The sequence below is a fragment of the Perognathus longimembris genome, chromosome 2 (genome assembly GCF_023159225.1).
Source record: "Perognathus longimembris pacificus isolate PPM17 chromosome 2, ASM2315922v1, whole genome shotgun sequence".
In the NCBI taxonomy this organism is placed as follows: domain Eukaryota; kingdom Metazoa; phylum Chordata; class Mammalia; order Rodentia; family Heteromyidae; genus Perognathus; species Perognathus longimembris.
Window position 1 is genome coordinate 60,861,581 of NC_063162.1, and position 25,908 is coordinate 60,887,488.

General features: G+C 40.3%; 1 protein-coding gene and 2 long non-coding RNA genes across 3 annotated transcripts; 1 reads left to right on the plus strand and 2 right to left on the minus strand.

The window, feature by feature from the left end:
* The first annotated feature begins 251 nt into the window (after positions 1 to 251).
* On the plus strand, positions 252 to 24,892 carry Znf25 (zinc finger protein 25). Its single transcript, XM_048339244.1, has 6 exons — positions 252 to 556; positions 2,721 to 2,837; positions 17,973 to 18,099; positions 19,436 to 19,531; positions 22,666 to 22,729; positions 23,097 to 24,892. The coding sequence occupies exons 2-6, from the start codon at positions 2,823 to 2,825 to the stop codon at positions 24,163 to 24,165; spliced, it is 1,371 nt and encodes a 456-aa protein (XP_048195201.1). The 5' UTR covers positions 252 to 556; positions 2,721 to 2,822; the 3' UTR covers positions 24,166 to 24,892.
* LOC125346566 lies at positions 8,926 to 25,460 on the minus strand. The gene is made up of 3 exons (XR_007209968.1): positions 25,375 to 25,460; positions 20,090 to 20,095; positions 8,926 to 8,937 (listed from the first exon to the last, which is right to left on the minus strand). It is a non-coding gene; the product is annotated as an uncharacterized LOC125346566 (long non-coding RNA).
* Positions 21,923 to 22,260, minus strand: LOC125346565. The gene is made up of 2 exons (XR_007209967.1): positions 22,219 to 22,260; positions 21,923 to 22,053 (listed from the first exon to the last, which is right to left on the minus strand). It is a non-coding gene; the product is annotated as an uncharacterized LOC125346565 (long non-coding RNA).
* Positions 25,461 to 25,908: the final 448 nt, after the last annotated feature.

A 25,908-nucleotide genomic window follows, 5' to 3' on the forward strand; every position in this document is an offset into this window, starting at 1 on the left:
GAACGGGGTTCTGAGTGCGGGGGGGGGGGTCTGAACGCAGGGGGGGGCTGAGCACGTGGGGGGGTCTGAGCGCGGGGGCTTCTGAGTGCTGGGGCGTCTGAGCGCCTGGGGGCTTTCTGAGCTGAGGTGGTGTGGTCTGAGCACGGAGGTCTGAGGGGGGGGGGGGGGTTGTCTGTGCACGGGGCGGGCCGGGAGGGGGGGTGCGTCTAAGCGCGGGGAGTTGGCTTCCACAGTACAAGGGTTCCCAGAATCCCCATGCTGGACCCCTGTCGGGAGCCACCCTGAGGAACGTGGAGCCGCGAGTGGAATCCAGTGGATTCCTCCCGATTTCGTTGGCTGAGCCCAAGCTCCGGTGCGGATGGCAGGTTCATCTAGGGGGGCTCAGCCACCGGTGAATATGACTGGAATACCTTGCAAGAAAGTCCTTGGCTGTGTCCAGTACAGCGGTGGACGTCAGAAGTGAGGAGGAAATCAGTGACGGTGAGCTGCTTTCAGGACTGCAAAGGGTACAGCTGGGTACCCCCCTCACCTCCTTCACGCTACGCGTACCAAGGCAGTAGTATTGCTACGACTTTTTATTAATTCCATTTTATTACCTACTACCACTGATTCACTTGTTTTACTTTGCAAGGCAGACTCCGTCCTTTTCTAACACTAGATTCCAGTCTTGATTTGTATTTGGTCAGGCAGATCATACTTGTGTAATGTACTGTGCCCAACCTTACCGTGTGGCGTTATTCTATTTCCAAAAATTCTTGGGTCTAGCTGAGGACCTAAGGACCAAGAGGCTAAGACCCTTCCTTCCATCTTCTCATCCTTCTCTCTTCTCAGTAGACTGCTTAGCCAGCAAGTTGAAACCACAGTCTGCTTTTCAATTTTACTTTTACTGACCAGTTCAGAATTCTATCCCGGCTGAAGGCTAATTTCTACAGAAGGGAAATGGCCCAGATTTTTTTTTCTTCCAGGGTTCAAACTATGAGCCTCCCTTGCTAGACAAATGTTCTGACAATCAATCCACTTCCCTAACCTTAAGTTTTGTCTTCTTTTGTTTGGTTTTAATTTTTATTTTTGCCAGTATTTGGACTTGCAGGTAAGGCCTCATGTTTTTGCTTGGCTTTTTCTCTGGAGGCTGGCTTTCTACCACTTACCTCTACTCCTAGCTTTTTCCTGGGTGATTGGAGATAGAGTTGGTTGTTTTTTTGTTTTGTTTTGTTTTGTTTTATGTCCAACCTGCCTTCAAACTGCAATCCTATTACAGGCATGAGCCACCAGAGCCCAGCAATTGATATATATATATATATATATATATATATATATATATATATATATATTTGTTATTATTATTATTATTATTATTTTGCCAGTGTTGGGGCTTGGACTCAGGTCCTGGGCACTGTCCCTGAGCTTCTTTTTGCTCAAGGCTAGCACTCTACCACTTGAGCCACAGAACCACTTCTGGCCTTTTCTGTTTATGTGATGTTGAGGAATTGAGCCCAGGGCTTCGTGCATGCTAGGCAAGCACTCTACCACTAAGGCCACATTCCTAGTTCCCCCACCCCTTTTTTGTAAAGATGAAAACTTTGGTCCATCCATGTTTCATATTATAAAGGTAATATTATAATGCCTGTGATTCACTGGTGGTCTTTGGGCTTAATTAAGCATTTTGTAAGCTCCTATGTTGTGTGGATGTGATTTCTGCTGCTAATGAGAAAGACTTCAGGATTATTGCAGCTAGCTGTCTTTTAGTAGCTATAGTTGTGTCAATATCAGTAGATTTGGGGACTGATTTAGAGCCCAACAAGATCTCATTAAATTTTGCCATAGAACCAACCTAAAATTTGTGGGAGGGTGGAATTCATTCTAGGCACCATCTAAATTTGTGGTCCTGGGTAAGGAAGTAAGTGGCTTAAGATTATCTAATTCTTCCTTATTTTTAAGGTATTTTTTATTTTTTTAATTTTATTTATTTATTTATTTGCCAGTCCTGGGGCTTGGACTCAGGGCCTGAGCACTGTCCCTGGCTTCTTCTTGCTCAAGGCTAGCACTCTACCACTTGAGCCACAGTGCCACTTCTGGCCATTTTCTGTATATGTGGTGCTGGGGAATCGAACCCAGGGCCTCATGTATACGAGGCAAGCACTCTTGCCACTAGGCCATATCCCCAGCCCCTATTTTTAAGGTATTAACATAGAAACCAAGGCAATGACTATGTTAATAACAGGGCTTGTAGAAGAACCAATCATATTTAAGTGAAAACTTTCTTGGATAAGAGTTCTATGAGAAAATAAAATTAAAGCAGAAGAAATGTCTAACTTTTGAGCATTTTGAATTGACTTTCTGCCTTTATGGAATTAATAATGCCTTTTATGTATCCAAAACACATTATAAATTCAGCATCATCACTAGCAGTAGGCATAGGGAGGGTTCCATGTTTGAACATATTATACACCTTATTTGACTTGATTTTCCATCATTCATCATTTAAGTTTTCATTCCTTTGTGTTATTCAGTGAACAAATACATAAATCTCAAAACAACCAATAGAAAAGAAATATCTAGATTCAGTAAAAAATATCACATGTTCATCAATATCATTGTCAGAGTCATCAATGAACCAGTGGGTACTATTTCATGGTCCTTCTTTTCCTTCTCTTGGGTCAAAGGGACATGTCCTTAGAGGTTTATATTGTACTTAAATGTGGTATGGAAATTTCTCACAGGTAATTCCTGGAGCTGCAACATATGATCTGTTACAACTCCCCTCCAATTTTTCCTACTCTGTCTTCATAGTTTCTACTCTTCCCCTGAGAGAAGCATAAAAAATGAAAAAGTTCAAGGTGAGTCATTTGTTTAGCCTTCTGTGTATATATGTGTGTGTGTGTGTGTGTGTGTGTGTGTGTGTGTGCGTGCACCCCCATGTGTTAAACTAGAAAAGTAGAAATAGTTTATAATCACTTTCAGGGGAAAATATCATTTGAATAAAGTGTGATCTGCCAAGCCCTACAGACCTGAAGACCTACTCAAGGGATCTGTAAAATTATCTCCATGACGTAAAGCAATGAGGGTAGCAAGAGGGACAATGAAGACTGAGCAAGCAATAAATCATGATTGCGTATAGGATTTATAGCCGAACAAAGAAATAAAGTTTTATTGTATATCCTTGTTTGAGTTTTATGCCAGATACTCTGGTTTACAAAGAATTTGTAAGTGGGCAACATTCTACTCTGAACTTTAGAGGCATAACTTGCTTATAAATGGCTGTCTTTGACTCATCTTGACTATCAATAAAGCATGAACATGAAGAACCTGGAGAAAAATAAAGACTGTGACATTAAATTAATCATGTATTCTTCCAAGGGACTCATAGTATAAAAAAACTGCCAAACAATTTACTTAAGGGTAGCCTTAACAAATGAATAAAAATATTAATTAAATTAGGATTGGTGCTCAAGTGCACATCTTCTTATTTCTCCATGTGATAAAATGAGAAGTTCATCTTCTTCCTGCTGTGTCCTGAGCTATCCTGATTGGTTGTCTCAAGGACAATTAGTTGTTTGATCAATGTATGTATACCTGAATACTTCTTCTTGGAATACCTTCTTTTGCTCGAAAGAACAACTGGGAGACAAGCCTTGGTTATTTAAGCTTTGTAAGACTACTTAAAATAAAATAAAGTAAAGCAAAACAAAACAAAATCAAAATGCTGACTGAGAGATAGGGAGCCAGTGGCTTATGCATGGAATTCTAGCTATTCAGGGGGCTGCGATGTGAGGATTGCAGTTCAAAGCCAGGCCTAACAGGAAAGTTTATGAGTCTCTTATCTCTAATTAACTACCAAAAAGTCAGAAGTGGAATGGTGGCTCAAGTGATAAAGCACCAGCCTATGTTTTTTGTTTTCATTTACTTAAAATTGTCTTTTGCAGAACTAACTTTGATGAACTCTGATTTGCTTTTCTTTCTTAGTTTCTTTTGGTATATTGTCTAAAAAGTCTTTAACCAAAGCTAACAAAGAATTTTCCTACCTTCTAAAAATTTGACTGTTTTTATATTTTTATTTAGGTCTATAATTTATTTTAAGCCATTTATATAAATTTATGAAGTACATAATTATAAAGCATAAATAAATTGGCCTAAGGTCTTTATATATAGATATCCACATATTTCAGTCTCATTTATTGACTAATGTATGTGTGTGTTTGTATGGTGTGTGGAAACAAAATATTTTACATGTAATTCAGAGAACAGTCCTATTAATATACACAAGAGAAGTGAAATCTAGGTTCATACAAAACTCAGTGAAAAATATCTGTGACAACTCTGCTCATAATTGCCCAAATATAGAAACAATCATTTTAATTTTTTAACTAGTAAGTGGATAAATGAGGTACATCATGTAACTGAATAATGTGTATTTTAATAATATACATCTTAAGTATATATTTTAGTAATCTATACTATCTAATATGTACTATATACCCTATATCCTATGTAACATACATATTACTATTTACATATGATCTTTTTTTTTTTTTTTTTTTTTGGCCAGTCCTGGGCCTTGGACTCAGGGCCTGAGCACTGTCCCTGGCTTCTTCCCGCTCAAGGCTAGCACTCTGCCACTTGAGCCACAGCACCGCTTCTGGCCGTTCTCTGTATATGTGGTGCTGGGGAATCGAACCTAGGGCCTCGTGTATCCGAGGCAGGCACTCTTGCCACTAGGCTATATCCCCAGCCCCCATATGATCTTAATAAATATATATTGGCTTGTATATAAACATGAGTCATATTTTTGTTTTTGTGCCAATCTTGGGGCTTGAACTCAGATCCTGTGTACTGTCCTTGAACTTTTGCTCAAGGCTAGGACTCTACCATGTAGAGCCACAGCTCCACTTCCTACTTTTTTGGCCTTTAATTTGAAATAAGAGTCTCATGGACTTTCCAGCTGGCTTCAAACCATCATGCTCAGATGCTTAGCTTCCTGAGTAGCTAGTATTATAGGCACGAGTCACTGGAGCCAGGCTACGAAAGTGGTTTATTAATTTATGTACATAAATAAGTCCAGATATGTGCATGTGTGTATTAACTATGCTGAGAAGGCCTAGGAGCATTGACACTCCATGTAGATAGCTCACATCCGAATTTCTGATACTACCTTTTAAAAAAGGAACTGAAACTCTTTGGAGAATTGTCAATGAAACTATGGAATAAGCACAGAAAGTGTTGTAGCATCATAAAGTAAGGGAATGCTGAAAGGCAAAATAAAATGGTTTGGATGTGTTAAAGGATATAGGTACCAACCTAAAAATCAAGGATACAGGGATCTATCTCATTGCAAAGCTGGGACAATTGGTACAAAAGAATTCAAAGCATAAAATAAATATAGGATAGTTGGGCATCAGTGACTTAAACTTGTAATCCTCACTACTTTGGAGGCTGAGACCTGAAGATCACAGTTTGAAGCCAATCTAGGTAGGGAAGTCCATGAGACTCTTACCTACAATTAACCACCAAAAAGCCAGACGTATGGGCTGGGGATATAGCCTAGTGGCAAGAGTGCCTGCCTCGGATACACGAGGCCCTAGGTTCGATTCCCCAGCACCACATATACAGAAAACGGCCAGAAGCGGCGCTGTGGCTCAAGTGGCAGAGTGCTAGCCTTGAGCGGGAAGAAGCCAGGGACAGTGCTCAGGCCCTGAGTCCAAGGCCCAGGACTGGCCAAAAAAAAAAAAAAAAAAAAGCCAGACGTGAAGCTGTGGCTAAAATGGTAGAGTGCTTGCCCTTGAGCAAAAATGCTAAGGGACATCACCTAAGCTTTGAGTTCAAACCCCATTACTGGCATAAAAACATACATATGTACATATATGAGGCCATATTAATATAGACTTTTTTTTACAAATAAATAGGAAGAGTACTTTTCTTTATGAAGAATTCCAAATAATAGATACTGCTCTCTCTAGGAGATGGATGTTTTTCCCTCTTTTCTTGAGGATGGGTTGGACTTTGTTAAAAGAGAGAAAAGAAAAATTGCTACATCAAAATGGAGAAAACTGGAAAACATTACCAAAACAAAGTGAAGCAGGTTGACACCCCTGGTATACCTCATCCTCCTGGCTACATGATCATGGCAAGGGCTCCATGCTGAGGTGATTTTCACCCCAACCCTGTCATCTCAGTCTAATCATGAGAAATGCTTCAGATAAAACCAGTTGGGGGGCTGGGAATGTGGCTTAGCAGTAGAGCACTTGCCTAGCATGCATGAAGCCTTGAATTCGATTCCTCAGCACCATGCAAACAGACAAAAGCCAGAAGTTACGCTGTGGCCCAAGAGGTAGAGTGCTAGCCTTGAGCAAAAAGAAGCCAAAGATAGTACTCAGGCTCTGAGTTCAAGCCCCAGGACTGGCAAAAAAAAAAAGAAAAAGAAGCAAGTGAAAGGGTCTTCTACAAGATAAAGTGCTGGTAAAACTGTTCAAGATCATAGAAATCAAGAAGGTGGGGGGAAGAAGCTGACATTTATCAAGATGCTTTGTATTCATAAACTAACATGTTGAATTGAAACTTCATTGTACAACTGCTTACAGATAATTAAATATATACTAGTAGTAATAATAATGATAATTAAGGAAAGGTGTTGGGGATACAACTCACTGGTAGAGTGCTTGCATAGCGTGTTCAATCAAGGCTCTGAGTTTAATTTCCAGCGCCACAAAAATAAATAACTTTTTTCTGTGCCAGTCCTAGGGCTTGAACTCAGGGCCTGGGAACTGTCCTTGAGCTTTTTTGCTCAAGGCTGGTGCTCTACCGCTTTAGCCAAAGCTCAACTTCTGGATTTTCACTAGTTAATTGGAGATAGTCTCACAGGCTTTCCTAATCAAGCTGGCTTTGAACTGCAATCCTCAGATATTAGCCTCCTGAGTAAGTAGGATAATAACATAAGTCACCAGCACCTGGCAATTTTTTAAACTAAAATTTAAGGAAACACTTTTATAGACCATAGGAGATACAACAAATGAAATATGGTATACTAGACTAGGGAAGACTGAAATTAAGTATGTCTAGAATTCAGCTAATTCTAATATACCAATGTTTGCTTCTTAGTTTTGCCTTGTGTGTGTGCACGCATGCATATGCACACATATGTGCTGCTACTGGAGCTTGAACTAAGGGCCTTCAGTTTTTTCACATAAGGCTGATACTCTACCATTTGAGATACAGCTGCACTACTAGTATTTTGCTGGTTAATGGCAGATCAGAGTCTCCTATGTTTTCTTGAACTGGGTAGTTTGGAATTGTGATACTCAGATCTTTGCCTCCTGAGGGGCTGGGATTACAGGTGTGAGCCTCTAGCACCCAGCATGCCATGTATTTTTGGTTACAGGTAATTGTATTAGGGAAACTGAAACTGAGGGGTATAGAGGAATTGTCTTGGTCTGTTCATGCTCTTACACCAACATTTCATTATTAATTCATATTAATGAATAAAGAGCAGAAAGTCACTGTCACAGTTCTGGGAGCTAGGCTGTCGAAAATCCAGGTGCTAACAGGTTGAGTGTCTGCTGAAGGCTTTGGTCTCTTCTTTCAAAGGGATGCTTCAAAATCTGGCCCTCTGGTCCCCACAAAGCTGAAGAGCAAAAGAGGGTGAACTGCTCCCTCAAGCCTTGAGTAAGGTTCTTAATCGCATCTGTGAAGGTCTGCCCTTCAGACTTTAACACCTACAAAAGCCAACACCTCTTCCTAATATCACATTGACCAGTAAGTTTCAACATATTAAATTTTGGGGACACACTGAGACACTAGCAAGAAGTTATGTCTTACAGAGTATCTGGGTTCATGCCTGTAATCCTAGCTACTCAGAAGACTGAGATCTGAGAATCACTGTTTGAAAGTATCTTGAGTAAGAAAATGCATGGGACTCTTATCTCCAGTTAACCAATTAAAAAAAAGTGGCAATGGAGCTGTGGCTCAAGTGGTAGAGCATCAGTTTCCTGAGTTCAACCTGCAGTACCAGCATCAAAAAACAAAAAACTCTGCAGTCATTCTGTACATCTATAATTATTCAAAAATAAAATATGGGGCTGGGAATATGGCCTAGTGGTAAAGTGCTCGCCTTATATACATGAAGCCCTGGGTTCGATTCCTCAGCACCACATATATAGAAAAAAAAAAAGCCGGAAGTGGCGCTGTGGCTCAACAGGTAGGATGCTAGCTAGCCTTGAGCAGAAAGAAGCCAGGGACAGTGCTCAGGCCTGAGTCCACGCCCCAGGACTGGCAACAAAAACAAAACAAATAAACAAAAAATAAAATATGTAAAGACAGTGTTTTCGGTCTGTACAATGTGATCTACTTCATTCCAAAGAATACTCTTCTACTTAGCTAGAATCAATTTCCATTTGTTTTATATAGTTATACTGTTAAGAAATGACAAAATTTTAGCCAGGTGCCAGTTGCTTATGCTTCTAGTCCTAGTCACTAGGAGTCTGAAACCTGAGGATTGCACTTAGAAGCAGTAAGACCATTTTCCCAGTTAAACACACACACACTTCTGCACAGCAAAGAAAACAGCGAAGTGAACAGACAGACTACAGAATAGAATAGGAAAAAGTTTTGGCCAACTATTCGTATCTGTTAGGGGATTAATATTAGAACATATAAGAAATGAAAACAAGATAACCCTAAAAGAAAAAAATGAATCAATAAATGGGCAACTAAACTAAGTGCTTTTCAAATGAAGAAATACAAGTTGCCAATAAGTACGTGAAAAAAATGTTCAATATCATGGGGCTGGGAATGTGGGTTGGTGATAGAGTGCTTGCCAGGCATGCAGGAAGCGCTGGATTCGATTCCTCAGCACCACATAAATGGAAAAGGCCAAAAGTGGCACTGTGTCTTAAGTAGTTGAGTGCTAGCCTTGAGCAAAAGAAGCTCAGGGACAGTGCCTAGGCCCTGAATTCAAGCCCTAGCACTGGCAAAAAAAAAAAGTTTAACATCTATAGCCATAAAGGAAATTCAAGGAAGTGTATATTTTATTTCTGTTATCTTTAAGTAGTTGTACAAAGTAGTTCCAATTCAACATGTCATTTTATGAGCACAATGCCTCTTGATCAGTGTCACTCCTTTCATAATTCTCTTCCACCTCATTTCTGGCTTTTTGGTGGGTTAATTGGAGAGAAGAGTCTCACAGACTTTCCTAGCCAGGTTATCTTCAAACCATAATCTTCAGATTTTTTCCTCCTGAGTAGCTAGGATTACAGGAATAAGCCACCAACACTTGTCTGGATTTTTTTTTATATTTCTGCATTGGTCGATGTTAATAATTGTCCAAATGTAACTTCTTATTATCTTTAAGTAGTTTGTACAAAGGAGTTGCCACTTAACAAAGCAGCATATAAATACAGTATATCTTAGTGCCACCTCTTTCAACAGTCTCATCAATCCTTCCCACACCTTCCTCCCTTTTCTTAATTTTGTAGGATATACAAACGTGCATCCTTTGCCTCAGTTTTTCTAGGTCCATCCATTCCTCTGGTAATGATATAATATCATTACTATATTTTAGAATCACCTAGTGACATATATCAAAAAATAACTCTTAACAGTTTTATCAGAATTACATTACATATGCTGATTCATTTAAGAAAAACTGACATGCTTGAGTACTTTTTAATCTCCCCATTTACACAGATCTTTGGGTTTCTTTTCTTCTTTTATGTAGTTTCCTACATTGAGACCATAAATGTATGTGGCTAGATCAATACCTAAATATTGAATTTGCTGCCATTTCAAATGAAATTGTTTTGATTTTTTCATGATTTCTGCTTGTTCTTTATTGTATAAAGAAATATAGAATTTTCCAAACATTCCAAAATATTCTGCTTTTCACATTTTTCATTTAATACAGATTTTAAGTGACCTTAATGAACTCAGTTATAGAAGTTGTCTCAAAACTCCTTAAGGCTGTCCAAATAAATGATTATTCTCTATAGCAAAACCGTTCTATTTTCCTCTTTCTCTTTTTCTTTTCTTTATAGTATTTTCTACGATTTTCTAGTATGTTGAAATGAGTGCTAAGAGTAGATCTCTTTACTTTTCTCCCTTGATCTTAGGGAAAATACATTAATCATCAGTAATAAGTATTATGCTGTTTATAATTTTTGTGTGCATGTCTGTGTCTGTGTCTGTGTGTATGGTACTTAGGGCCTCATGTTCTCAAGGTGCCACTTGAGCTATGCCTCTGCCTTTTTGCCTTGGAGATTTTCAAAATAGGGTCTCACTTTCTTCCTGTGCCAGCCTGTGTTTCTGCCTCCTGCTTTCCAGTGGCACTGGTGCCACTCTCTAATTAGGATATCAGGCCCATGCCACCACACCTAGCCATTGACTGAGACGGAGTCTCTCAAACTTTCAGGTTTTGGCTGGTGTCAAACCAAATCCCATGATCTCTGCCTCTCCCTTAGGTAAGATTACAGCTTCAACTACTGTTCTTGCCTGGGTATAGATTTTATATGGATGCCTGCTATCAGATTAAAAGATTTCCTCTCTGTGTTAGCTTTCAATCACTGGTTTTTTGTTTGTTTGTTTGTTTTTTTAAAAAAGGCTGGGCTCTGGTGGCTCACACCTGTAATTCCAGGTACTTAGTAGGTTGAGATCTGAAGATCACCATTCAAAACCAGCCCAGGTAGGAAAATCTGTGGGACTTATCTCCAATTAACCAGCAAAAAGCTGGACGAGGAGGTGTGACTCAAATTGCAGAGCACTAGAGTTGAGTGGTAAAATTAAAGGACAGTGCCCAGGTCTTGAGTTCAAGCCCAGTATTGGCGTGCACACACACACACACACACACACACACACACACACACACACACACGCACAGGAGAGAAAGTGGTATTTTGGCTCATGAGTCCCATCCATGATTGATTGTTCCCATTACATGTATGCCTGTGTTGAGGCACAACGTGGCAGGTGTGTGTGGAAGAGCAAAATCAGTCCTCTATGACCAGAAAGCAAGAGGAAGAAGGAACTAGGGTTCCAGAGGTTCACTTGAGGAACTCTCCCTCTAGATCCCACCTCCTAAAGGAACCACTCACTCAGCCATGGCACCACCTGCTTTGGTAAAAACCACATACACCTTGGGAGTACTCAGAGTGGCATCTATAGCACTGTGCCTAGTTCAGAGTTACTTTTCCATGAACAGATCTTGCATAGTTTCTGCATCTTTTGAGATGATTTGTTTTCCCTATTAGTTTATTAGCATAATGAATTACATTGAGAATAGAATGTTGAGCCAGATTTGCAGTGATTTGCAGTCTTTATGTTTAATGCTACAGATTCTTCTGCCTGCTCAAATAAGATGTTAAGTCTTTCCTAGTGAGTTTTAAATTTCAGTTATTTTTCCATAATTGTTTTTGGAGGAGTGGAGGGTGTCCCTAAGGCATGAAAGAAAGGGAAAGGGCTTAGGAGAAGGCAGATCCTTATTGGAACTGGAAGGGGAAGGCTCAGGGGAATGGCAGCTTCCACTGAGGAACTGGAAGATGGGGTTTGATGATGCAGGTGGGGCTAAGGAAAACTAAGGTACCTCTAAAATATCAAAGGACTCTTCTTCAGGGAGTACAATCAGAAGAATTAGACACTCCCTCTGGAAGTCCCCATTCTGAGAGGCATAAAAGCCTAGATATAAGGAATTTTAGACCATTTCGAGGAATTATACAGAAGAGGCCAAGTTGTCAAATGGTGCTGCAATTAAGAGTACCATTTTGAGGGCACATTATTCAGACTTACAGATTACTAACTGGCCATGCCTCATTGCAAGGAAAGATGAAGCCCTTCCCCCTCCTTTTTCTTTCTTGTGCTGGTGTTGGTGCTTGAACTCAAGATTAGGGCACTGTCCCTGAGTTTTTTTACTCAAGGCTAGCACTCTTATTATCACTTGAGCCAAAGCTCCACTTCTGGATTTTTTTTTTTTTTTTGCCAGTCCTAGGGCTTAGACTCAGCATCTGAGCACTCTCCCTGGCTTCTTTTTGCTAAAGGCTGGCACTCTACCTTGAACTTAAGGCTTGGGGGTTGTCCATTACCTTTTTTCTCTCAAGGTTCTACCACTTGAACCACAGCTCCACATTCAGCTTTTTGGTGGTTTCTTGGAAATATCTTATCTCAGCGACTTTCCTGCCCAGGCTGGCTTCAAACTATGATCCTCAGATCTCAGGCTCTTGAGTACCTAGGATTACTACAGGCATGAACCATCAGCCACCTGGCTTATAGGTTGTTAAAAGTATTTACCAAGACAGAAGAATAGCAGAAACAAAGGCTATCAGGGCATTAATGAACAACTGGTGAACTGATAGACAGAAGGGTGTGCTGTGCTGTATTGTGCTACTGCTGTGGATCCTGCTCTGATACAAAGTGTTGGGGACAGGATTTTATACAGTTTATGTAGGACTTCACAGATTAGCTGTTTTGTTTTTTTCTCATGGGCTTTGTTGATTGGTTGTTTTTCCCTCAGATTATGGTTTGAATCTTGCGTGCATGGGAACATCTTGTGAGTTTGGCTTCCGGATTCTACCTGGCCCATTGTACATACCTGACTCCTTCCCCATTCTGGCTGACCTGTTTTCTGTACTTGATGTGTTTCTGCATTCCATCTGATTCATTTCGAACATGCAGCCCGTGTTTCCTCATCTTGCTGAGCCACTGGTATAGTGTTGCCCTCAAGCCTCCTTAAGAGTTTGGGGGTAGGGGGGCTTTAAGCAAGGTTCTCATGGCTCATGCCTGTAATCCTAGCTACTTAGGAAGCTGAGATCTGAGGATCAAGGTTCAAAGCAAGACCAGGCAGGAAAGTCTGTGAGACTCTTTTCTCTAATTAATCACACACACACACACACACACACACACACACACACACACACACACAGCGCAATAAAATCTGGAAATGGATATCTGGCTCAAGTGTTAGATTGCTAGCTTTGAGCAAGAGAAGCTCAGGGAGAGCACCTAGGCCCTGAGTTCAAGATCCAGGACTGACACAAAAGAGAGAGAGAAAGAAAGCAGGAGACAGAGAGGGAGGTTGGGAGGAGAGAGAAGGAGAGAGGAAAAGGGACAGATAGAAAGGGAGAGAGGAAGGGAGGGAGAGGGACAGAGGGAGAAAGGGAAAGGGAAAAAGGGAGATGGAGAGAGGGTGGGAGAGAAGAGAGAGGGATGGAGAGGGAGGGGGAAGGAGAAGGAAGAATGGAGGGAGGGGGAGAGAGAGAGAGGCAGAGAGAGAGAGGTTTTCCTATTCAGAGACCTGGTTCCATGTCCATCACAGCTGCCAGGGCTGTTCCTGAGAAGCCTGGTGGAAGACGCATTCCTGGCTGGAACAGATCCATTGAATTGTTCAACTTCATGCATGAATACATGAGCAGAGGACTGCAAGGGGGCTACATGGCCTTTTGGAAAATAAAATTTAAGTCAAGAGCAAAACTTACACAATCAAATGTTTTCCAGACTCACCCCCCCCCCACCAAAAAAAAGAAAGGACATATAAGAAAGGAACCTTAGCCTGGCACCAGTGGCTCATCCTGTAATTTCAGTATTTGTGTGTGCAGATTCCTCTGAACTGGGACCCCTCCTTTGACACTTGGTTTTCCCACACCTTTGCCTTACTTAGCCTTTTCCCACTGGCTCATGCAGAGTTCTAAGAGCAGCTGGTGGTCAACGATCAACAATCAAGATGAATTGTACTCGTAAACTGACATGTTGAATTGGAACCTCTTTGTACAACTACTTAAAGATAATTTTAAAAACAAAATAAAAGTTAAAAAGAAAAGAGCAGGGGCTGGGAATATGGCCTAGTGGCAAGAGTGCTTGCCTTGTATACATGAGGCCCTGGGTTCGATTCCTCAGCACCACATATACAGAAAATGGTCAGAAGTGGCGCTGTGATTCAAGTGGCAGAGTGCTAGCCTTGAGCAAAAAAGAAGCCAGGGACAGTGCTCAGGCCCTGAGTCCAAGCCCCGGGACTGGCCAAAAAAAAAAAAAAGAGCAAGCCAAATGACTTCTAAGATGTGTTCTGAGCATATGAGCACCCTGGTAGGCACACTGCTGACTGGGTTCTCTGGTTTGCACACTCCAGTGGATGGATCAGAGCTCTGCGGATTCTCCTATTATTGTCCTCTTCTGCCTCCTGCCTGCGTGTTGGAAAGTGCATCCTGCTTTCTTCATATTCTCCCACTATGTGGCTGCTGTGAAGGCCCAAAGATAGTATCGTTAAATGCTTTTTAACTGACCATTGCTGAGGCACCTACCTCAGCCTGAGGAGGTAGAAAAAAAGGAACATCTCCCCTAGGTGTATCAATCATAAAACCATCAAAACAGATAAAAATGCACAGAAACTATTGAGAAGAATACCCCTTTTTGCTTTTTAATAATGTCTTGCATTTATGCCCAGGCCATGCTGGAGTATGGATCTCCAGGTTTAAGTTCCACATAGCTAGGATGACAGACCCCTGCCACTGTGCCCAGATTTTAATGAGAAGAGGGCATTGCAAATATTTTGCCCAGGCTGGCAAACTGAAAGCAAATAACTAAAAATTTTAAACAGAACAGTGATCCTCCCATTTCTGAGTAGCTAGGATTATTTGCATAAGCCACCATGCTTGGCTCCCCCTTTTCTTTCTTTTCAGCTTTTTGTTATTATAAAAGTGATGTACAGAGGGGTTACAGTTATGCAAGTCAGGTAAGGTTATGCAAGTCAGGTAAGGAGGTACGTTTCTTTTTGGACCGTGTCACCCCTTCCCTTGCTCTCTCTGTTTTTCCTTCTCCTCCCCACCCACAAGCTGTATAGTTCATTTGCAACATAATGTCCAGTGAATACCATTGCTGCATTTGTTCACCCTTTATTTGGTTCCCCTTTACATTTATTTTATTATCATGCATCTTGTTTTTCATGATTACTGATGTAGCATAATTTTCTTGATCTTTACACACAGCCAACTTCAAGTTTTATTGGTTTCAATAATTTTATACATGTTCACTTATTTCTAAACATTTGGTGACTTTCCAGATAACTTTCTGTTATTGATTTGTAGTTTAAATCTGCTGTGATCAACTAATATGGTCTGTATGATTTCAGGTGTTGGTTTTTTTTTAAAGATTTGTTTTCTAGCCCAGAAAATGATGTTTCAGTGACTACTCTATGAAAAGAAGTGATGATGTTATTGACATGTTTATAAGCGTGTTGGAAGGACACCATATTATTCAGTATATAGAATAGTCTTTTCCTTCCTGTGGCCTTTTAAAGCTCCACCACTTTCTACTGTGGCTATTTCAGATATAAATTTTTAGCCTGGTCTGGGAATATGGCCTAGTGGCAAGAGTGCTTGCCTCATATACATGAAGCTCTGGGTTCGATTTCCCAGCACCACATATATAGAAAATGACCAGAAGTGGCGCTGTGGCTCAAGTGGCAGAGTGGTAGCCTTGAGCAATCAAAGAAGCCAGGGACAGTGCTCAGGCCCTGAGTCCAAGGCCCAGGACTGGCAAAAAACAAAACAAAAAATAAATTTTAGCCTGTTATATATTTTTAGTCATATCTATTGGCTTTTGGGGGGTCCGTTTTGGGGATTGAACTCAGGGCCTGGGACCTGTCCCTGAGTTTTTACCCTCAAGGCTAGTGCTCTACCACTTTGAGCTTCAACGTCATTTCCAGTTTTCAGGTGGTTAATTGGAGATAAAAGTCTACAGACTTTCCTGTCCAGGCTGGCTTGAACCTCAGTCCCCAGATCTCAGCCTCCTGAGTAGCTGGGACCACAGATGTGAGCCACTGGCTCCCAGCTCTATTGGCTTTTATATCAGGTTTATCATGGAGGCTGAGATCTGAGTACCCTGGTTTGAAACCAACCACAGGTAACAACATTTGTGAAACACTTATCTCCAATTAAGCAGCAAAAAGCTGGAAGTGGAGCTGTGACTTAAGCAGGAGAGTGGTAGGCTTGAACAAAAAAGCTCAGGGACAGCACCCACACCCTAAGTTCAAGCCCCAGTAACAGCACAAACAAACAACAACCCAAAAACAAAAACACTGGTGATGGGGTTAGAGAAATGGAGAGAGAAAAGGTGGATGAATGCCGTTATAATATTCAATGTATATATTTTTAAGTGCAACTAGGAAAATTGAGGGGATGGGAGAGGAGGAGAATGATGGAAAGGGTGATATTGATGATGTACTTATAAACTGATATGTTGAATAAAACTCTTGTATAAGTACTTAAGTATAATCATATCATATATATGAGTTATAGAATTTATATATATAATATATGAGTTACATATGATATATGTTAATTATATATATGTCATTATAATTTGTGTGATGAATTCATATATTGCTTTAATTTTAGCATTTCACAGAAGTATTTCCATCTTTTAGTTCCTTTTATAATTTCTTTCTATGGCACTTTATAGTTTTTATGGTAGAATTCTTTAATATCTTTAGATTTGTGTCTATGTTTATATTTTTAGTTTATTATTTTTTCTTTTTTACTTTTATTTTTTTACTTATTTTTTAAAATTAAATTTTGTTGACAAGATGTTGTGCAAAGGGGGTACAGTTACATAATAAGGCAGTGAATACATTTCTTGTGATATCTTACACCCTCATTTTTCTTTCCCTTCTCTAGATACAATATCCACTGTACTAAAATCATATACAGTAACCACGTAGGGTATGCCACAGGATATGTTCTTATTTTTAAGGCTATTGGGTAGGACTTATTTCTGAGTTCTTTTTCAGTTAGCTTGACAGTAGTTTATAGAGAAGTCATTTTTAGTATGTGGATCTTTGAAATATAGCTACTTTGTTGAAAGTATATATAAAAGCAAGAGCTTTTAGATGGAGTCTTATAAATGTAGAATCATATTATATGACATAGGGATAATTTGAGGCGTTCCTGTCCTTAATTTGGTTCTCTTATTATTTTATTTTATTTTATTTATTTATATTCTGTCACTTGAGTTTATAACCCAATTAAACTTCAGTCCTTCTATCTCATATCTCTTATTTAAAGTGTCCTAAAACTTACCAGTTCTCATGCACCCATGCCACTGTCCATTAAATGCCCATTATTTCTAACATTTACATTAGTCAGTTTGGCCACTTATAAGAATCTGATACTCCAAAGCACAAACAATCTCTTAGCATTTGCAGCTTTCTGGTATCATGTCTGAGCACCTGGTGCATAATGCCACAAGACATGCACATCTTCGTCTCTATCAAAGAGGTGTTTTTTGTTTTTGTTTTTTTGCCAGACCTAGGGCTTGAACTCAGGGCCTGAGCACTGTCCCTGGCTTCTTTTTGCTCAAGGCTAGCACTCTACCACTTGAGCCACAGTGCCACTTCCAGCCTTTTCTGTTTATGTGGTGCTGATTAATCAAACCCAGGACTTCATGCATGCTAGGCAAGCACTCTACCACTAAGTCACATTCCCAGCCCTAAATGTGTGTTTTCTTTTTGTTGTTGTTGTTTGCAACAAGAAGGGTTGTTTTTACCTATCTTTGCACCTCCAATAGAGTTGCAGCCACAAAGTGCTAGTTCAGCAAATATGAATTGAATGAATAGCAGTGCATAAAGTAGGGTTCAGAGTTCAAAGCCTATCCTGATTGTCCAGGGCAAATGCAATCACTGCATTAAGAGTTAGTCTGATGTGTCTCTCTTTGGCACTTGTGTGTGTGTGTGTATGTGTGAATCCTGGGACTTAACTCGGAGCCTGAGTGCTTCCCTGAGCTTTTGTGCTAAAGGCTAGTACTCTGCCACTTGAGCCACATCTCTACTTCTGGCATTTTGCTGGTTAATTGAAGATGAGTATCATGGACTTTCCTGCTTAGACTGGCTTCAAACTGTGATCCTCAGCGTTTAGCTTCCTGAGTAGCTAGGTAATCCTACTTTCTGGTGTGTAGCTTTCAATTGTACTCTTTTCTGATCAGTTCAGATTGAATTGAAGTTGTTGTTCTAGGGACCTGTGACATTAAAGGATATTACTGTGGAATTCAGCAAAGAGGAGTGGAAATTATTGACTCGTACTCAGAAGACCCTTTACAAGAATGTTATGCTGGACAACTACAATCTCCTGGTCTCTGTGGGTAAGAAACACATCACATATGACTCCATGTAGTTTGGATTACCTTTCCTAATCGCTGGGATATGTGAGGTTCCTCTATGATTGAGTGACATCAACTTGACTCCAGGGGAAAGTCAAAATCAGTGGGCACCAGAAAAATATCTGTGTCCCATTTCATTGAGAGAATCTACAACAATGATGCTGATGATGCTGACGATGAAAAGCATGGACCCTGAAAGTAAAGGAAAGCTGTCACACCTCCGCTCCAAATGTTTTACTGGTTAATTGGATATAAGAGTGTCATGCACAGGCTAAATAAAAGAAGAAAGGTCACCCTTAATAAAGCTACATTTTTCAACTAGGTATGGTGGTATACAACTGTAATCACAGCACTCTGCAAGCTCAGGCAGGAAGATTGTTAAGTTAGAGATGATTTTTTTGCTTCACCACGAGAACTTGTCTCGAAAATCAAAGGCAAAAAAATCACAACAACAAACAAAACAAATAAAATCTTTCCTGCTTTTACAAAGACAATACATTGAAAATTAAATGTTAGCTATCCTAATGTGTTTATTTCTCTGTCTGAGTGATGGAAAGAGATAATACATTATTTTAAAAATCCTGCTTGATTTGTTTTAAATGTGTCTTTTGTAGGAAAAAAAAAAGAGTGTCATGGACTTTTGTATTGTCTTTGTGACTCAAATGGCAGAGCACCAGCCTTGAGCAAAAAAGCTAAAAGATAATGCCCAGGTCCTGAGTTTAAGCCCCAGTACAAGCACACATTAAAAAAAAAAAGATAGCATAAAGAAACACAGTAGCCAGGCACCTTTGGCCCACACCTGTAATCCTAAGTATTCAGGAAGCTGAGATCTGAGGAGCACAGTTCAAAGCCAGCCCAGGCAGAAAAGTCCATGAGACTCATCACCAATGAACTACCAGAAAACAGAAGTGGCACTCTTGCTCAAGTGGTAGAGTATTAGGCTTGAGCTGAATAGCTCGGGGACAATGCCCAGGCCCAGAGTTCAAGCCCCACAACAGACAAAAAAGAAAAGAAAAGAAACACACTAAATGGCACTGATAAAAGGGGGAAGGATGAGAATTAAAGGAGTATAATAGAATGGGTGAGCTTGTGCTAAGAACAAAATACACGTCTTTGCAAATGCACAATGAAATCCTCTTGTATAAGCAATGGGAATCAAGAAAGATACAAAGTAGGAAAGAAAGAAGGAAGAGAGAGAAAAGAAAGGAAGAAAGATTGATTCTAAATTGGCCAAATCTAAGTAGGATCTTCAGTTTTCCAAAACTTTACTTATTCTTCAAGAAATTTGTATTATTTCCTTTATGTTTTCTGTTAATAGGTTACCGTGTGAGTAAGCCAACTGTAATCCTTAAACTGAAGCAAGGGAAAGCGCCATGGAGCTTAGAAGTTGAATGTCCACGTCGAAAGTGCCCTGGTGAGTCAGAAAAAAATCTACTTCATGTTAACATTATGAGGTAGTGGATGTTTCTTGCCTTTTAAAGAGCTTTCAAGAATCTCTCTAAATTCCCTCTATGGACGAAATGATTGACAGACACTGCTGGCTCACGTCTATATTTGTAGCTACTAAGGACATTGAGATCTGAGGATCCTGGATTCAAGTCTGCTGTGTCAGGAAAGTCCATTAGACTCTTTTCTCCAAAAGAAATTGGAAAGCAAAAAGTTAGAAGTGGAGAGCTGGGTGCTAGTGGCTCTTGCCTGTAATCCTAGCTACTCAAGAGGCTGAGATCTAAGGATCACAGGTTAAAGCCTGAGCAGGAAAGTCCATGATACTCTTACCTCCAACTAACTAGTAAAAAGCTGAAAAATGAGCTGTGGCTCAAGTGAGCCAAAATACTAAGCAAGAACATGAACTTTAAGTTCAAGCCTCTGTTTGTGCACACACACACACACACACACACACACACACACACACACACACCCCACACATATACACATGACCAAATCCTGGATTTTAATGATGAAAACACCTCACACTAACCTGTCCAGAATCTTTATCATGTCAGTATTCTGGTCTCATATTTCACCTTTCCATTTCATTCCTTCTTAGTGTCAAAATTAAAAAAAATCAGATCTAGATTGTTAAAAGAGAAAGGAGCCAAGCACTGGTGGCTCACATCTGTCATCCTAGCTACTCAGGAGGCTGAGAGCTGAAGATTGAGATTTGAAGCCAGCCCAAGCAGGAAAGTCTGTGTGACTCTTACCTCCAATTAACCATCAAAAAATACAGAAGCGTAGTTGTGGCTCAAGCAGTAGAACACTACAGAAAGCTAAGAAATGGTGCTCAGGCCCTGAGTTTAAGCCCCAGGACTGGCACCAAATATAAATTAAATAACTAAAAAAGGAGGAAATAAAGTATGTGTTTCTAGTCTGTTTTCTATAGTACCAGTCCCCCGACTTAGCAGTTTTGCCTTGTGTGTTTTCATTTACCCACTATCAACAGAAGTATAAAAATATTAACTGGAAATTTTCAGAAATCAGCATTTTACCAACTTTAAATTGCATGCCATTCTGAGGATGATAGAATCCCCTGTTGTCCCACACTGTTCCTCCTGGGATGTGAATCACCTGCTTATCTGGTGTATCCACACTGTGTAAGCCACACTCCCCATTCACTGTGTGGTCTTACTGGTGATCAGACCTACTATTGAAGAAGCATGCTGCTTGTTCAAATAGCTCTTATTTTACTCAAAGCAGAGTGCACAAAAGTGGTGATGATAGCAGTTAAGATATGCCGGAGAGAAACCTTAAAGTACTTCCTTTACATAAAGAGGTAAATGTTTCTCATAGGCATGTAGGCATAGGGACAATAAACAGTATATACAGAACACAGTAATAGCTGTGCTTTCAGAATCATAGAGGACTGAAAATTATGCCCTCCAAGGAAGGGAGGGGGAATACTGTATACAAATCCAAACACAGCCATCTAAGTTGGAAGGGATGAAGACTTTATAGCTCCATCCAGTGTAATTGCTTTGCATACATCAAATAAATACAGTTGTCCACTAATTTTTCTCATCTTCCTATTTTTAATAGACTCACAGCATTCACTTATTCTCATATTCCTATTAAACAACATTTCTGAGTATCTTTTGCTTTCCTGTTTCCTGTTCTTTTTGTCTTAACCTTTCATCTCCAAGATTGTGTTGTTTTTGTATTTTGGTTTTGCTTGCTTTTTTTGTCTTTCTACATTTATTACACTGATGTTTTCCTCTATGTGTTCTCAGTTGCACTGAGGCTGACATCTAATTGAAATTCATTGTGTAATTGTTGCATTTATTAGGGTTTTTTTGTCCTATGTGAGGCATTTCTCTGAAGAATAATGAGGTATGCCTTACAGATCAAAGACTTTCCACATCTATAACAGTCACTGGTTTCCCCTCCCTCCATGTGTGTTGTATAAACACGGATCCATGACCGCTTGGTAAAGATATTTCCTCATTTATTACATTCATAAGGTTTCTCTGCTATGTGTGTTCAAAGATGAACCCTGAGCTGTGCCTTCTGGTTGAAGAACTCCTCATTTGCTACATTTTTAAGGCTTCTCACTAGTGTGAATCCTCTTATGCTTGAAGAGGTGTGAACTGGGTTTGAAGGACTTTCCCCATTTATGACATTCCTAAGGTTTCTTGCCTGTGAGAGTTATGTGTCAAGCTGTGAGCTCCACTTGAAGATCTTTCAACATTTGTTGTATTCAAAAGATTTCTCTTCCATGTATGTTCTCTGATGACCAGTAAGGTGTATCTTCTGGGTAAAAGACTTTCCACACCTCTTATGTTTATGAAGTTTTTCTCGTGTGTGTGTGTCCTCTGTTGATGAGTAAGGTGTGACTTGCACTTGAAAGACTTTCCACATTTGGTACATCCATAAGGTTTCTGTCCTGTGTGTGTTCTCTGATGGACAGTAAAGGTTGTCTTCTGGGAGAAAGACTTTCCACAGCTGTTACATTCATAAGTTTCTCTCCTGTGTGTTTGCTAATAAAGAGTGAGGATTGACTTCCCTCTGAAAGAACTTCTACATTTCTTTCATTCATAAGGCTTGTCGTCTCTTTGACTTCTTTGATGATTAGTAAGGGTTAACTTGTGAGAGAAACATTTTCCACACCTGTTACATTCATAAGGTTTCTCTCCTGTGTGTGTTCTCTGTACATAGTGAAGAATGACTTATTTTTGAAAGGCGTTCCTGATTTGATGCATCTCTATAAATTTTCTTTCCTGTGTGTGTTCTCAGATGACCAGTAAGTTGAATCTGCTGGGTGAAAGACTTTCCTCATCTCTTACATTCTTGCTTGCTTTTTGAGACAGGATCTTGCTATATAGTCCAGGCTGGCTTCAAATTCCTAATCTCTTTCATCAGCCTCCCGAGTGCTGGGTGTACAAATATGTGCCAGTATGCATCTTGTGTATTGTGTTTCCAAAGATTATATGTTTCCAAAACAATGATAAAGGAAAATTCCATTTGTGAGTGCTTTCACTTTGATAAATGAGCCTGAAATCTAAGACTTAACTCTATAACCATAGTAATGTGTCAAAAATATTTACTCCTTTGTAGAAAACCTAAAGAACATTCAGAACCTTGGGGCAAGATCCCAGAAAAGCCAAGCTGGAAATTCAAGGCAAGTTCAAGGTTTCATGTTTCACATAGAAACTTCTCGGGCTGGGGATATGGCCTAGTGGCAAGAGTGCCTGCCTCATATACATGAGGCCCTGGGTTCGATTCCCCAGCACCACATATACAGAAAATGGCCAGAAGTGGCGCTGTGGCTCAAGTGGCAGAGTGCTAGCCTTGAGCAAAAAGAAGCCAGGGACAGTGCTCAGGCCCTGAGTCCAAGCCCTAGGACTGGCAAAAAAAAAAAAAAAAAAAAGAAAGAAAAAAGAAACTTCTCAAGAAAACCTTGATGGGTGCTGTAAGTGGGAACACATTCGTTAATATTAAAGCTGTGAAAGTCCTATACATTAATGAATTTGGGGCTTTCTCTGTAGGAGTAGAGAACCTGCAAGACCTCAGCAAACCCCGAAGCGACAGGAGAGCTATGACTGCAGTGAATGTGGGAAGTCCTTCTGTACAAAGTCTGCCCTCACAGTGCACCAGCAGACACACTCCACGGACACGGTCTACGAATGTGAGAAATGCAGAAAGTCCTTCTCCAAAAATGAGGACCTAACAAAACACCAGAAAGCTCACACCAGAGACAAAACATATGAATGCAAAGAATGCAAGAGCATTTTCTACCACCTGTCATCACTCAGTCGACATCTGAGAACCCATGCCGGAGAGAAACCCTATGAGTGTAAGCAGTGTGAGAAGTCTTTCTACCAGAAGCCACACCTCATGGAACATCAGAAAACTCACACAGGAGAGAAGCCCTTCAAATGTACTGAATGTGGGAAGTTCTTCTACATGAAAGCATACCTCCTAGTTCATCAGAAAACACACACGGGGGAGAAACCCTTTCAGTGCAAGGAGTGTGGCAACTTCTTTTCCCAGAAGTCACACCTCACAGTGCATCAGAGATCACACACAGGGGAGAAGCCCTACAAATGTAAGGAGTGTGGAAAACTCTTCTCCAGGAATTCCCACCTCAAAACCCATCAGAGAACTCACACAGGAGAGAAGCCATATGAGTGTAAGGAGTGCAAGAAATGCTTCTACCAGAAGTCAGCCCTCACAGTGCACCAGAGAACTCACACAGGGGAGAAGCCCTTTGAATGTAGCAAGTGTGGGAAACACTTCTATTATAAGTCAGATCTCACTAAACATGAGAGGAAACACACGGGGGAGAAGCCCTATGAATGTGAAGAGTGTGGGAAGTGCTTCGCTGTGAATTCAGTCCTCAGACTCCATCAGAGGACTCACACGGGAGAGAAGCCCTATGAATGCGAAGAGTGTGGGAAGTGCTTTTCTCAGAGGTCACACTTCATCATTCACCAGAGGAAACACACTGGGGAAAAGCCCTACGAGTGTCAAGAATGTGGGGACACCTTCATCCAGAAGTCACAGCTCAGTGCACATCGGAAAACACATGCACAGAAGGGAAGAGCAGACAAATAGGGTGTCTGCAAGCTTCTGTCTGAATTCACCCAGCAGAAGGATCAGGTTATTTGCGTCATGAGAATCGTCAAGAAGGGCAAGTTCTCAGTTATAACTTTTCCATACAGAATATCAACCAATGCAGATAAATTGTCTAAATTTATTAGGAAGATCTTTTCATCACAGGGTAAATTTTACAAAGTACCAGACAACGTAGATAGCACACAGCAGAGAATTCCTGTTAGTAAAATGACAGCCAAGAAGTTTTGTGTGGAGTCATCCAGCACTAGAATGTCTGAAAGTACACCTGCATGAGGAAGTCCTGTGAATAGCCCTGAGGGGGCAGACCCATTGAACACAGTGGCACTCATAACAGAAAACTGCAGAGATTGTGACACATAGATGCTTTTTATCATACCTGATGTTCATGAAAGCCCCATCATTAATTGTTGCACAATACCTTTATAGATATTTTAAATATTTGAAAGATGGTAAACAAAAATTCAAAGACTTTGTAGGAGAAAAGCACTTATAAGTCATGTTGCATATTCCAATGTGGGTTTTTTTCTTTTAAAAGAAATATGCAGTGGGACATGGTGGTACATTCTTCCTGGATGCAAGAGGATTGCAAGTTCAAGCCATCCTGGGCAGAGTCAGCAAGAGCGTACTTCAAAATCAGTAACCTAGGGGCTAGTGGTATGGTGCTTGCCATGCAAGAATGAAGCCCTGGATTTAATTTAATAGGAAGGAAGGAAGGAAGGAAGGAAGGAAGGAAGGAAGGAAGGAAGGAAGGAAGGAAGGAAGGAAGGAAGGAAGGGGGAGGGAAGGAAAAAAGGTAAGGTAAGGCAAGCAAGCAAAGCTGGGGCATGCCTATAGCATCAGTACTTGAGAGGCTGAGGTAGGAGAATCATGAATTTGGGCCCAACGTGGGCTATATAATGAGACCCTCCTGTGTCAAACAACAGAGAGAGAGAGAGAGAGAGAGAGAGAGAGAGAGAGAACAAAAAAGGAAAGAAATGAAGGAAGAGAAGGACAGAGGAAGTTCTGTATATATGCTTTTAAAAAAAAGCAAAAATAGTGTAATCAGGCAAATTATTAAACACACATGAAGAATTTTCTGGTACATGTGTGAGTGTGCTATGAAATATGTTTAAAATGTATGCCATACCCATGGAACCCATCTATCAATGTTCATAGGAAAGTGTACAACTTTAGGCCATTAACTTATACATAACAAGATATATCACAGTGCCTCGGCAGTTATTAATCTTGTTTATATATCATATGTATTGGTGTGCAGTACTCTTTTAAAATTATGCCTTTTATCTTTTCCTATTTCCTAGCCTTTGTGAATGCATACAGGCATTGTTACTGAACAGAAAAAGAAGCTAAAATGTTTTCAGAAAACTTTCAACTGTTTTGTGCTCAGCAGAGTTTAGATAAGGAACACGTTTATTTATAGCAAAAGTCTGAGGTGCTTTAAAAGTTCAAAACTGATATATATTTTTTTGCCCTCTACAAAGAACTAGTACTATGTAAGAAGTATCATTTATCTTACTGTTGGTGCTTTATTTAGCAAGAACTTATCTGTGTAGAGTTTATCTGTCTGTATTTTGTATGGGAGTCTTAAATGTTCTGTATTGCCATTCTTTGCCTTGTAGCAGCAGGTGGCACACTGGCTAAGAGGACAGCTCTGGAGACCAGATTCCCCACCTGGGCTTGTCCTCGGCCACCCTGTGCCTCAGCTCTTTTTGTGTAAGAGTA

Coding starts and splice junctions, on each gene's coding strand:
- Znf25 (XM_048339244.1), top strand. Junction 18,100..19,435: donor CAATCTCCTGGTCTCTGTGG/GTAAGAAACACA, acceptor TTCTGTTAATAG/GTTACCGTGTGAGTAAGCCA. Junction 22,730..23,096: donor AGCCAAGCTGGAAATTCAAG/GCAAGTTCAAGG, acceptor CTTTCTCTGTAG/GAGTAGAGAACCTGCAAGAC.